Raw genomic sequence first — 13607 nt, 5'->3', positions numbered from 1 at the left:
TGTGTGTTTGTGTGTGTGTGTTACTGTGTGTGTGTATGTGTGTGCCTGTGCCTATGTATGACTGTTTATGAGTGAGTGTGTTTGCTTGTGTGTGTGTTTGTGTGTGTGTGTTAATGTGTGTGTGTGTGTGTGTGTGTGTGTGTATGTGTGTGCCTGTGCCTATGTATGACTGTTCATGAGTGAGTGTGTTTGCTTGTGTGTGTGTTAGTGTGTGTGTGTGTGTGTGTTATGTGTGTGTGTGTGTGTGTGTGTGTGTGTGTGTACCTGTGCCTATGCCTGTTACTTATGTATGACTGTTTATGAGTGAGTGTGTTTGCTTGTGTGTATTGTTTCATGTGGGTGTTTTTGTCTGCCTTTAAATGTGTGATTGTGCAGCTCAGTAGTAACATACATTCTCATTATTACATCAGGTGTCATTATACCGCCACCTCAAAAAACGTTGTTATGGAGGCCTTCTCAAGATTGTTTTCAACACCTATATATCTGAAGTGTATTACATTAATGATATTTAACATTTGGTGTTCAAGACAATCTTGGGAAGACCTCTATACTAACGTTTTTTTAGGTGGTGGTATAATGACACCTGGTGATAGTCGATGTTAAGTGGAGCTGTGCATTTATTTGCACAAATTTTCACTTCACCAAACTGAAGATGAGTTAGGTGGAAAACAGATGATTATACCAGTTGCCATCAGCGTGCATCTTTATGCTAGTTTGTGTGTTCCTTAACGTACTTACCTCTGTCTATGGCCGCTGGTGCTCCTCAGATGGGCACGCAGGAAGGTTTGGGTTGCTTCGTCCTTAATCATGGCCAGAGTGCCGCCCTCATCCTGTATTGTGTGCGTACAGTGGTATTCTTATTTTGTACTGGATGAAATCGCGAAGTATAAGAAGATGGAAACTACTGGGGTTTAATAACACATTAGCTATCTGATCTATATGTCTTCCCCTGGCTGATTTTGGTCTTATCAAAATATCAAAGTACTCATGATAGTATTATACAGTAGCTGCATGATATAAGAAATAAATAGCATTTAAGGAACAGCTAATAGCTGAATCAACTGGAATAGAACAAAAATGATAATGAGAACTGATAAATGAGGTAACAATTTATTGAAAAAACAAAAGAAATAAGTAAATTATCAAATATACAGATTAGATAACAACTGAATGAATGCAGTAGCTTGCCTGGCAGGCTTGTTTGGCCGCCATGTAGTTCAGCCGTGGAGTACGGAAGGAGCCGGACCAGAAGCACTGGTTCTGATACACGCCGAAGTTGTGGGAAGGGTTGAGTCCAGGGTAGAGAGCGGAGCAAGCTGTGAAAAATTCAAACAACCCGAATTCAGTCTGACGTAATCCCACCACAAGCAGCTCGTTCGCTAGTCAGGGGCCTGGATCTCTTATTGGAGACGTTTTAAGGGTACGACATGTGGTCAGGAAGGGGCCCCTTCATTACGAGTCCAAGAGAAAAGTTATGACCATTGAATGTCCAGAACACGATAATTGTAATATGAAGACAAGAGGTACTGTTGCAGTACTTTGGATAGTTACTAGGGGACCATAACTTATCTTCTCTAACTTGTTTATAGCACCCACTAACACATATATCATGAAGCTCCACCCAAAATATTCCATGCTACACTGTTCACAGACAAGGCAACAATTAGTCAGGTGCAGTTTGAACTTTGGTAGCGTTCGCCCTTTGGAAAGGCACAAGTTTCCTCACATTAGTACCTAGCTTTGATAAGGGACGTCTCTCGGATAGGACGTTAAATGGAGGTCCTTGCCTGTTGAGAAGAGCATGGACGTTAAAGAACCCACCACACCTTTTGAAAAGAGTACTGGGGCATGCCCGGTGTGCAATGGCCCAAATCTTTTTGTCTGGAGTTGATGATTCACAAATCACCCCAATGGATGCCTAGCAAACCGCCATCTCGTATCAATCATACAATATGTTGATTTTAATCATTCACCCTGAAGGGAGACCTGACACACTCCCAGCCAAAGAAAGGGTATAACCCTGACTGTGCGTAAGCACGTTGATTACCTACTACATAGTTTTTGCAAGCAGATACAAGAATGTAATCATAATGACTCCTTTGATTAAGTTATATAACAAAGAACAGCTTTAGTTATCTTTAGCACAGAAGGTCATAAGATTAGAACATGTTTTTTGTTCAGTTTATATCTATATTAGGTTAAGAATTAATAGATGTAACTGACAAATTCAGTATTCAGCACACAGCTGATCATTATTAGCTGGCACTACAGATGAACCTAATTCCTGGTGGTTCGTGCAAGTTCCACCACACCCCAAGTCTGTTGTTGTCATGATCACAATTAAATATTTTATTTTTTATGTTTTATTCATGTCACATTGTTGTCCCCTGTACTGTGTACAGGTGTGGTCTAACCACAGCGCTGCCACGCTGCAGATAGTAAGAGTTGCATTTCATGGCGCCCTTAAAATCATTACGTCACAGCCAAGATCCAGTAGCAACAGCTGGCTCTTTGCACTGATGCGTGTGGACACGTTCGACGCCAGTAAGCTGACGCATTCATTTGCGACTCGCCTCCTGGCGTCTGAGAACGATATTGTTAGAGTGCTATAAATTAAACTCTGATGTTGCCTCCACAAGCATGTTCTGGAATAACTACGTATACTGTCACGTCGTACACAGACCACGTACACGAGATACAGTGTGAACCCTGTATTTTGATTTTTTTTTTTACTCAATGGTCACCACGTAACAAGGCCTGAAGGCCACTCAAGGTTACGGGTTATATGATTGGAACTGTAACAGCAACTCTTCGCCCTAGGTCAGAAACATCATGATTGAGACCAGCCCAATTGCTCACTATGAGTGAGGACTAACTGACTTAATAGGCGAAGCAGGGATTACGGGGGCTGCTCGGGAGATTCCCTACCCCTATTTTGGCCGGAATGGTTTGATCCGCTCGGGTGGATGTTCGCACATGTGGCGGGTTCTTTAACGTGCTTGGGGTGTTGCTCTCCTCTAACACAGGACTTCCATTTAATGTCCTATCCGTAGGACGGCCCGAGCCGAAGCTAGGTACTCATTTTAACCTGAGTGAAGTGAGGAAATTCGTGTAAAGTGCCTTTCCCAAGGGCACACTGAGATCGGTAACACAGCAGGCGGATTCGAACCCGCAACCTCTGGGTCACGGGCCGAAGAAACTGCTACTGCGCTACACGGTCCCACCATTAAGTGGTAGATTATTGTTTTTTTTTTTTCAATGTACTGTCAATTGTCTGTCCTTATGGGCCATAGCGCCTGACAACAAACAGACAACAACAAATAGAATATGCCCTTACCCGTACAGGTGACACCGTTGCCAATGTACCCAGGATTACAAGTGCATGTGAAGCTTTCGGGTGTGTCCGAGCAGGTGGCTTGGGGGCTGCAGTTGTTGTTTCCATCTGCACATTCATCTACACGGACTAAATACCAATAATTTAGATTAGACCATGATAACTTGGAGACGTTTCACATAGCAGCAACACAATCAAGTTAACGCTAGTTCACCTTTATCCGCGGTGTAACCTATATTCGTTCTTTACAAGAGCAGGGTATTTATGGCTATCATGCCGACGAAATGTGAGTTTAAACTACTATATTGTGATAATATTACAATTTGAAACCATCGTCCGTCAACTGGATATTGTTTAATGCGCTGTTTTGAAAAAGAACGGATATAGGTTATCCCACGGATAAAGGTGAACTAGCGTTATATCAACACCACCCTTGAACAATTATAAACAAACACACGCAGAGGTATGAATAAAAAGGCGTGAAGTGGGATCATGCTTGGCTTGGCTTTGCGTTTTTGTAAAACATTTTCAAGGGGTATAACAGACGAACAATGGATCTCCAAGGTATTCGGCATGAATGTAGCTTAGGATGAGGCAAAGTGTGATTCAAATTTTTCAAATTGGGACTTTGACAAATGTATATTAAATTGACTAAATTCTACCTTTCAGGTGTTTTCCATTATAAGACATTAATACAAGTCATGTAACTGGTTTGATTAATGGCAGCTGAACAGACAGCAATCTTGGAAATAAGGTCCGACTTTGCATAGTTAATGTGAAAAGAAATTGACATAATTCCTTGGTGGTACTTTTTTTAAAGTTTGGAAAAGTAGGGTGAAAGTCCCTGTTTGTCTAGGAACATCGTTGTCCCCACCTTCTTAACCAATTACAATGTAGATTTCATACAATAGACAACTTTTCGTTTCCATGTTTGCATCAATTTTGGGGCTCCCTGAGCATCCATATAATCAAGAGTCATTTTTTTAATCAGCCCGTAACTCAAAACGTCTGGTATAATTGTTTCAAATTATCAACAATGATTTAAACATTGCAGCTGTTAAACTAGACTACAACTGATGTAACAAATGAAACTTACTGTTGCATCCTAAGATTTCTGCCCGCATGGACATGTAATGTTGCCAGGTCTGAGGCAGAAAGCGAACATAACGGGCTTCAACGGCGTTGTCCAGTAAGTTTGTTACAGGTGTGTAATAGTCCGTGTTGCCTATGAAAACCTGAAAGTAAAAGGGAATATTCAGATTAGGGAATTTCCACTCTTTTTACCATTAATAACACCACAGCCTCCGTATGGTTAACATCCCATGAAAGTGAAACAGTAGTGATCAAGCCAAACCTACCGCCCATATGAATAGAATAGAGAAGAACTTTATTGCACGACAATTGTACATGGTACAAAGTATGGCAACAACTATTACATAAAGTACAAAATAGAGGTATAGGATAAAGCTTAACATCATAGTTAACATAACAATAATATATGTGTGTGACAGACCTACTCAGTGGAGGACAGCTTTGTGAGAAGATTGTTGACACGGGATAGATGCAGTGTATATGTGGTATGTTGAAGGGCAGTGGCGGCGGCACAGGGATCTCAGAGCAAGAGTCTAGATTTGACAATTTTCCCTGGGATGCACACCCCCAGACCCGATTTGGTGATATGCGACATACAACAATTTTTGCCTCAGATATGACTTATCTCCAAGGAGAGGTGAGGAACCGACTGTTTTCTGATTCAGAAGTTTGTTTAGGCATTTTTATCGACCTTTAATTTGTATTTTGTACCGTTTCTTTCTTCTTCGGCCGGAGAGTAGATATGACTTTGTTCTAGCCTCTGTTGCAGGCTCCAAACGGGACTGATTTTATTTGGCTGGTTTGCGATGTTCAACACTGGCTAAGCTTCTCTTATGCTGGGAAAGAGAGTTTGCAGTCACTGTGGAAGGTTAAGTTTTGCCCCATTTCGAAGCCTGAACGGGGCAAAAGTACCTTCTACGGGAAACTCCCATTTGTCTTCTGTAGGATATTTTTGCCTTGCCAGTAGATCTATAAGCCTCAGGGTACTGGTGACATGGCAAAATTTGGGAAGATAAAACTGCATGTAAATTCTGGCATTTCCGCACGCCACCGAATGCATCCGAAGTTAGGTGTAACGTCATCCTTACTTCAGACAGTGGCAGAGGAATATAACAGATGGTCACCAAAACTTCGGTGGAAACAATTTTATCTGAGTGACAGTGTAAATTTGTAAAAAGAAAGGGTCTCCTTATTCAGTGTCATTTGAACCTGATTTAACTATTTACAGATCTGACCTATATGTGCAGCACACCAACAGATATTATTATCTGCATTTAAGACTGCATCAAAAATGTAATGATCATTGTCCTATTTTTGATATAGTCTGTTACCTTCTCTGTGCCTTCACTGTTGGCGTATGTTGTCCAGCTGGCCCCATCCGTGCTGTGCTGGAGTTTGTATGATTTCACCCAAACTCCACCGACGACTCCCTGCGTAATGGTGCCGGTGACTTTCTTTATCTCTCCTAAATCAACCTGAAAGACACAATTGTTTCGACTTTTGTTATTCATCTTGTTGTATTCATCTTTTGGCATAATAATTGTAATGTTAGAAGATGCATATGGGTCTGGCTGATGCAATCTGAGTCACTTTATACAAAGTAGATGAAATTAGGCAAAGCAGTACAGTGAGACATCAATTCCAAACGAATTCATCATTCTGCAGTGCCCCGAGTGGGTAACATTGAGATACTGGGACGACAAAATTGACTTAGATAAAAAAACAAAGTTGCTACTACAGTTTCCTGCGACTGCTGTATTTCTATTTTGAGATATATATCACGCGATGTATTAGCTTTTCATCGATAACGAATATGGCACCAACTTGAGGGTTGCGACGGATGGATATGCTTTTCCTGATGTTGAATTAAGGTCACAGTAAGTAGAATAACACCAGCTGATTTTGAAAGAAAATTAAGATTGTTCCCCTCCAGAGATGGCCAACATGAAAGCATCAAAATGGAAAATATGTCCTGTTGTAGCCTTGATTGACATGTATATGTAGAAATGGTTTATTTATCTAAACACACACAAAGTCATGTACAAGATGGTAGTTCGAAGACTAAATTGCCTCGAACAAATTACAAGAGAGAGTATAATGGAATGCCCTGCCTTAGTATGTGTATGTAATGCATAGGCCAGGACTGGCCCCTCGCGTAGGGTAATACCGCCCCTTACGGGTTCTTTAACGTGCCTTGGGTGTGCCTCTCCCCAGATACGGGACCTCCATTTAAGGTCCTATCCGAGGGACGGCCCTAGCCGAAGCTAGGTACTCATTTTCACCTGAGTAAAGTGAGGAAAGCCGTGTAAAGTGCCTTTCCCAAGGGCAGCCGGATCCGAACCTCTCGAACACACTGCCATTGCGCCACGCAGCCCTGCCTAAGTGCATTAATCTAATTATAATAATCACAATTCCCACTTAACTTAATATATATATCAGTAATAAAATCGATCTCATTTCAATATAACTATAACTAGAACTAGAACTATCGAGGAAGATTAAAATGGGACATTTAAAGTTTAATATGAATCTAAAAGGTTGACACAATATGGCAGCGTAGTATTCCTAAGACGTGGCGTTTGGCACTTAAACTGACTGAAGTTGTCAGCATTTCTGAGGTCCCTACCATGTGCCTCAGAGCGCCGTGGTGGTAGCCAGTTGAAAACCTCAGAATGAACAAGGGATCTGGAAAACTTCAGGCAGTAAACTTTATGTCTTACATGCAGAGGTTCTAGATCACACATCTGTAGCGCTGAATTGTAGGAACTGTAGGAACGACCAAGAATGATCTTACAAGCTCTGACCTGGACACGCTCTGTCATACATGACTGTTCTACTGTAAGCCCAGGGTGCCAAACCTGGCAGGCGTATTCCAGGGTGGGCCGGACAAACCCTATGTACACAAGTACTAAGTCGCTAGAGCTCAGACCGTGTTTCTTCCTAATCATGCATACACAGCAGTTAGCTTTGCCCACAATCAAACTACATGTGCAGTCCACTTCAAGTTTGCTTGTAATATTACACCCAGGACCTTGGCCATGTGCACAACTTCAAGTTCAGATGCGCCAAAAAACAGTCTGGGAGTTGCAGGTGTTTTTGCAAGAAGCATGTGAACATCACCTTGCATTTAGTTGGGTTGAGTTGCATCTACAAACAAGCAGAACAAGATTTTTCGATCCATCAAACATTATAACTACCTGCAACCACTCCCCAATGGCTGAGTGCGCACTTTTCCATGGGGCGTGACGGGTTCCAAAGTTTCCGTTTCACCTTGCATACCAGGACATACATGCCAGCATCAAAATATATAAAATTATTGTCCACCATTAGTTAATTGAACATGTGAAACCATGAAGATTCAGCGATGCTGCCAAACAGGAATTGATTATTTTTCAAATAAGAAAAACAGTTACTAGATTAAAATATTTTCAGTCTATCAAAATGTGTACCTACCTGTAACCACTCTTCAACTGCTGAATTTGAGGTTCCCCAGCCGTATGCTCCGTCAAGCCGGGCCGTAGAGGGCTGGTATTTCTGGCCGGAGAAAGACGAAGATGCAGTGATGCTGCCATCAGGTATGGCACCAGACTGCATCCCCAGCGGATCCTGACAAACTGTGAGAAAAGGAAAATTGTGTTCAACTTGTTTTCGGATGTCCTGAAAATGCCAGCTGTAATGGAGAATGTTCACTTTAGCTAAGTCACAGCAGCTCAGAAAACAAACTATATTATCAAAACTGGAAGACATACCCGTAACCGTCAGGAACAACCATTATGTGAATATTGTAATTTGAATAAAATGGAGGATGAATTTTTGCAATAGAATGCAGACGGCATAGCAATGGTAGAAATAACTGTACAGGCTTGCCTGGTGCGTCGCACAATGTGGGAACCATATTTCTTTCTTTCATACTGTAACACTTGTAGAAAAATGTTATTCCTAAATTAAATGCAACTAGACAAACTTTCCATCAAAAAAGCATAACGTTATATTTCTACTATAGCAAAAATTTGATAACTTGAATTCATTTGATGTTAGTTTATTTTCTATCTTTTATATTTTGTCATGACCTTTACCTACCCAGTGTGGCAAGAATATGCAACAATTGTCTTCATTCGTGCATTCAATAAGTACTTGCTAATCACCCGATGTCTATTTACACAAATACAATGTAAATTTGATTTGTGAAGGCGGGTCAAACATTTGTATACGGGTAAATTGACCCATTTCTTATAAAAGGGCTTGAAATTTTGTCACAAAGATAAATCCATTTATCTTTTTGAGAATAAAATATATCAATTTATTTTTCAGATCTATATTCATTGAGCGACTGGGATGATTTCATGATGACTCTTCTTAGAAGTGACCACGTTGATTTTGGACCATAGATAGTGACATGTTTGGATGATAGTTTCCCTCTAACAACAGCCTGGGGTTATTGGCATAACGCTGGCCAGTGCTAACGGAGCTAAAATCACAGATTGCAGGCTGGTACGCCAGGACCTGACGTGAGTAATAAACGAATACAAGCAGTTTGACTGTGACATACATGTGCTCAATATGGTCTGTTATTATATAAGACTGGAAACTGACATGTTGCACTGGGTATTGAAAACTGTCAAATAACGAAGTGTCAGGGTGCACTGGATATTGGAAAATGTGAAGAAGAAAAAACATGACCTGCAATATCAAAAAATTAAAAGAATAATATTGTTTTACCGGTGCAAGTGAAACTGTCGGCAGTGTTGTAACAGGTTTCTTGAGGGCCGCAGTTGTGGGATCCATCAGCACATCTATCAACTGTACGGACAAAAGATTGATTAGACTGGAACATACTGTAAATGCATTTAAGTTCGTAGGGATTTAATTTTGCGTTAGCGGGAAAAAGAACTTTTCGTGGTGGTTTTAAGTCTCTTACTGCCATGGAAAATGTTCGCGGTGGTTTTAAGTTCGTTGCGAAGCGGCCTCCACAAAAACCGCGAAAGTTTCTTTTTGTAACTTTTGTGTGATTATATGGATGACATCCGTGCTCGCAAAAAAATTCTAATAATTAAATTCGTTGTTTGATATATCAATTGAAAGCTTGTGTGTTTCCCTTTCTTATGGTATGAAACACATTATGATTGTAAACTTATGACACGAGCACGAGGCCTGCGTACATCAGTGGGACACCAAAAAAAAGTGCCCAAATTTCCCTACTTCTGCTCAACCCTGTATCGTCCGGTTGTTATGGCCGCAGGCCGGTGACAATGATTCAATCAATCCATTTTACACATAACCTATGGTATACAGAACATCCAACTTTCTTTTTGGTGCATCTGAGTAGATTATTCTATTATTTGTGAATTCATGGAACGAGCACCAGGCCTGCTTGCATACAGGGGGTCACAAAAATAACGTGCTGAAATTTCCCTACTAATTAAAAGTTAAACACTCCATTCAGCTCATCTTCATCCGTTTGTATTGGACTTGTGACAAGTTGAATAAACTGTTCAGACTTATCAATGAAAGCCTGGACCAGTAACTGTTACTAAAGCAAACAATTTGAACAGTTTACATAATGTGTTTGATACCATAGGAAAGGAAACCACACAAGCTTTCACTTGATATACAATACGTTGAAATCGATGCAGAAACATCAGAAATATGATCAACCGAAGTTGATATGTGAAACTTTTTGTGCCGCGTTTAGAATGTTCTGGGTGATCTGTCAAGGACCTTCCTTGTAATCCAGATCTTACCTGCCGCTGTGTAGGAGGCCTGGAACCCCGAATACGCTTCAGAATCGTCAGATGTAAAAAGCAGGAGCATCTGATTAGATGTGCTGATGATGGGGTCTGGTATGAATTCACCAGAGAAGCTGGAAATCAAAATGATTATTATTGCCTTTGTTTTATGTTACCAAGACAATGAAAGATATTTATTCTGAAGCCAGTAATTATCTCCATGAAAACGGAGATATAGTTTTGGGTGTGTGCGTGTGTCTGTGACTCTGTGTGTGTGTCTGTGTGAGGATAACTGGACAAGGGAACGACAAATTTAGATGATATTTGGTATGTAGGTAGCTTAGATAGAGATGCACATAATCAAGTGCAAATTATGCAAACTGGCACTTAATTTGCATAATTAATGAGGGTAATCTATATTTGTAGTTTTTTCCATATGATTGTAAGACTCAAATACCTGTCATATTATGTAGTTTGTGGCTGGTGGGACATTGACAGATATCAATTACGCAAATATGTCCCTAATTTGCATAATTGATATATAAAGTGCTATAATTCTTCTAAATGGTAAATAATTGCACAGCAACATTGTGACCAGTGTAAGTTATCTAAATGTCTACATAACCAAGCATAGATTATGTAAATGTGGAAATCATTTACTTAATCAGACTATTTCATGGAGATATGAGGTCTCCGAAGACTTGTTTACACAGAACTCACTCTCTGTATCATCCAAATTTCCCTACTGTTATAGAAAACTGTTGGCCGTTCGGGCCATTACCTCCACGATCGTAGATGACTGTCAATGTCTCCATCGAATATGCGTAAGAAATCATTTCGGCTCTCAATCTGGACGCTAGCGTCAAACGTGAGAAGAACTAGGCGTCCTTCTGGCACGGTGATCGTCCAGTGACAAGTCGCATAGTTGGGGTAGTTATCGGGGTAGTTCGGTGATGTCACAGTACCTCCAGGGGGAGCCGACAGCAAACCTCCACATGCCGGAGTGTCTGAGAAGAGGATAAATGGCATCAACAGTCTTCAATATAGCATAAAGACCAGATCGGTCAAAATCCGTGCTCTATATCTTTCATCACTTATTACCGGTATTGCCACAAGGTATTAGTTATCAAAAGTCATTTGAGTTTTAATCGGATTCCTTTCTTTGCATCGCATGCCTCGCCCTCATTATATCTTGGTGGTTACATGATTCTCAAAGGTTAACGTCGTCAATGTTACACGTCTGCGGCGTCACTTGAAACGGGATACTGTAAATGCATTTAAGTTTGCGGGGATTTAATTTCGCGGTAGCACTATGCACTGTAGTATCTTAATGCCCTGGAAAAATGTTCGCGGTGGTTTTAAATTCGCGGTGAAATGGCCGCCGCGAAAACCGCGAACATTAATCCACCGCGAACATTTCTGCATTTACAGTAGACCCCGTGAAATTTTCATTTAAATGTGCCCAACACCCACGAATAGTACACGATCTTGCTTCCTAATGATCAATGTACAAGTCTTCGTCATTATACACGGCGCCGAGAGTGTCCGTTTTGGGCACACCACTAATGGATTTTCTCAACAAAGTCTCAAATAAATGCTACAAAAACACGTTAACTTAACTATTGGTGGAGGTTACATAATCAAGCACAATCCTTGTATTGAGACATCTTTAATACCTGTGGCTGTGTAGGAGAACCGGAACCCCGGATACGTAAAAGACCCGTCAGATGTAAACCTCAGGAACATCTGATTAGTTGTACCGGTGATGGGGCCTGGTATGGTGTTACCTGTAAACCTGGATATCAAAATAAATCATTATTGTCTTTGTTAATGTTACCAGAAAATATTGAAGATCTGAATTCTGTAGCTAGCAATTTACACGAGAGCTCACTCTCTGCACCATCCAAAATTATGTAATAAAAGAAAACTTTTGGGACATTCAGGCCAATATTACCTCTGCAGTAGTAGAGCACTGTCACTGCCTCCATTGTAAATGTGAACATAGTCCGTAAAACTTTCAGTTTGGAAGCTGTCAAACGTGAGAAGAACTAGGCGTCCTTCTGGCACGGTGATCGTCCAGTGACAAGTCGCATAGTTGGGGTAGTTATCGGGGTAGTTCGGTGATGTCACAGTACCTCCAAGGGGAGCCGACAGCAAACCTCCACATGCCGGAGTGTCTGAGAAGGAGATAAATGGCATCAACAGACTTCAATATAGCATAAAGACCGGATCGATCAAAATCCGCATTCTATATCTTTCATCACTATAACCGGGATTGCCACAAGGTGTTAGTTATCAAAAGTCATTTGAGTTATAATCGGATTCAACTTTCTTTGCATCGCATGCCTCGCCCTCATTATATCACCTGTGGTTACATGTACATGATTCTCAAAGTTTAACGTCGTCTGGTCAATGTTACACGTCTGCGGCGTCACTTGAAACGGGACATTTCCATTTTAAATGTGCCCAACACCCACGAACAGTACACGATCTTGCCTTGTAATGATCAATGTACAAGTCTTCGTCATTATACACAGCGCCGAGAGTGTCCGTTTTGGGCACACCACTAATAGATTTTCTCAACAAAGTCTCAAATAAATGCTACAAAAACACGTTAACTTAACTATTGCTGGAGGTTGCAAATCAAGCACAATCCTTGTATTGATACATCTTTAATACCTGTGGCTGTGTAGGAGAACCGGAACCCCTGAGCCGTAGAAGACCCGCGAGGTGTAAAGGTCAGGAACATCTGATTAGTTGTACCGGTGATGGGGCCTGGTATGGTGTCACCTGAAATGCTGGATATCAAAATAAATCATTATTACCTGCATGTATGCAGGTATGGTTTTGATGCTGGTGGAAACTTTTCGGTAGCCGGGGATGTAGGGCGCTGTATCTCGTGAACGGATGGTGCGAGCACGACGATTTTTGGTACGTGGGTTGGGGGTGGTAGCCTAACACTCGGGTTTGATTTTGGGCCTCCTGGCGTTTGAACTTGACATTGCAGGTGGCATTTTTGGTGTTTTTTGGGCACTTTTGGCGCTGTGTGTCCGGAACGATACGCGCGATTGCGACGATTTTTGGTGCATGGGTGGGGGGTTGTTGCCTGTTGCCTAGGATTGACTTTGGGCCTTGTCGCGTTTGAACTTGACCCGGCAGGTCGAATTTTGTGTCCGGGAGGGGTGTTTCCGGAGTTATATCTTCTGAACGGCTGGTGCTGGCGCGATGATATTTGGCACATGTGTCGGCGGTGGCTGAATAATGCTCAATTTTGATTTTGGCGCCCTTGGTGCTTGAACTTGACATTTTAGGTTACCTTTTGTGCGGGCACGGGGCGTGCGCTGTATCTCTGGAACGCAAGGTACCATTGTGTTGCTATTTGGTACGTGAGTTGTTTGTGGTGTCCTGGTGGTCAGGTTTGATTTTGGGCCTCCTAGTGCTGAACTTGATACTGA

General features: G+C 41.5%; 1 protein-coding gene across 1 annotated transcript in view; it reads right to left on the bottom strand.

Annotated features, from left to right (window-relative positions):
• The window catches only part of LOC118425430 (tolloid-like protein 2), a 37263-nt gene that overhangs the window by 263 nt on the left and 23393 nt on the right, over positions 1-13607 (bottom strand). Inside the window, exons 4-15 of the mRNA XM_035834240.1 lie at positions 12832-12950; positions 12107-12329; positions 11829-11947; positions 10934-11159; positions 10168-10286; positions 9146-9226; positions 7880-8040; positions 5758-5901; positions 4431-4569; positions 3338-3463; positions 1189-1316; positions 739-830 (exon numbers count right to left, since the gene is read on the bottom strand). Of these exons, the coding sequence (XP_035690133.1) occupies positions 739-830; positions 1189-1316; positions 3338-3463; positions 4431-4569; positions 5758-5901; positions 7880-8040; positions 9146-9226; positions 10168-10286; positions 10934-11159; positions 11829-11947; positions 12107-12329; positions 12832-12950 (1677 nt within the window). The remainder of the gene's footprint in view (positions 1-738; positions 831-1188; positions 1317-3337; positions 3464-4430; positions 4570-5757; positions 5902-7879; positions 8041-9145; positions 9227-10167; positions 10287-10933; positions 11160-11828; positions 11948-12106; positions 12330-12831; positions 12951-13607) is intronic.

This window comes from Branchiostoma floridae, chromosome 11 (genome assembly GCF_000003815.2).
Source record: "Branchiostoma floridae strain S238N-H82 chromosome 11, Bfl_VNyyK, whole genome shotgun sequence".
In the NCBI taxonomy this organism is placed as follows: domain Eukaryota; kingdom Metazoa; phylum Chordata; class Leptocardii; order Amphioxiformes; family Branchiostomatidae; genus Branchiostoma; species Branchiostoma floridae.
This window is presented reverse-complemented; position numbering and strand designations above follow the sequence as displayed.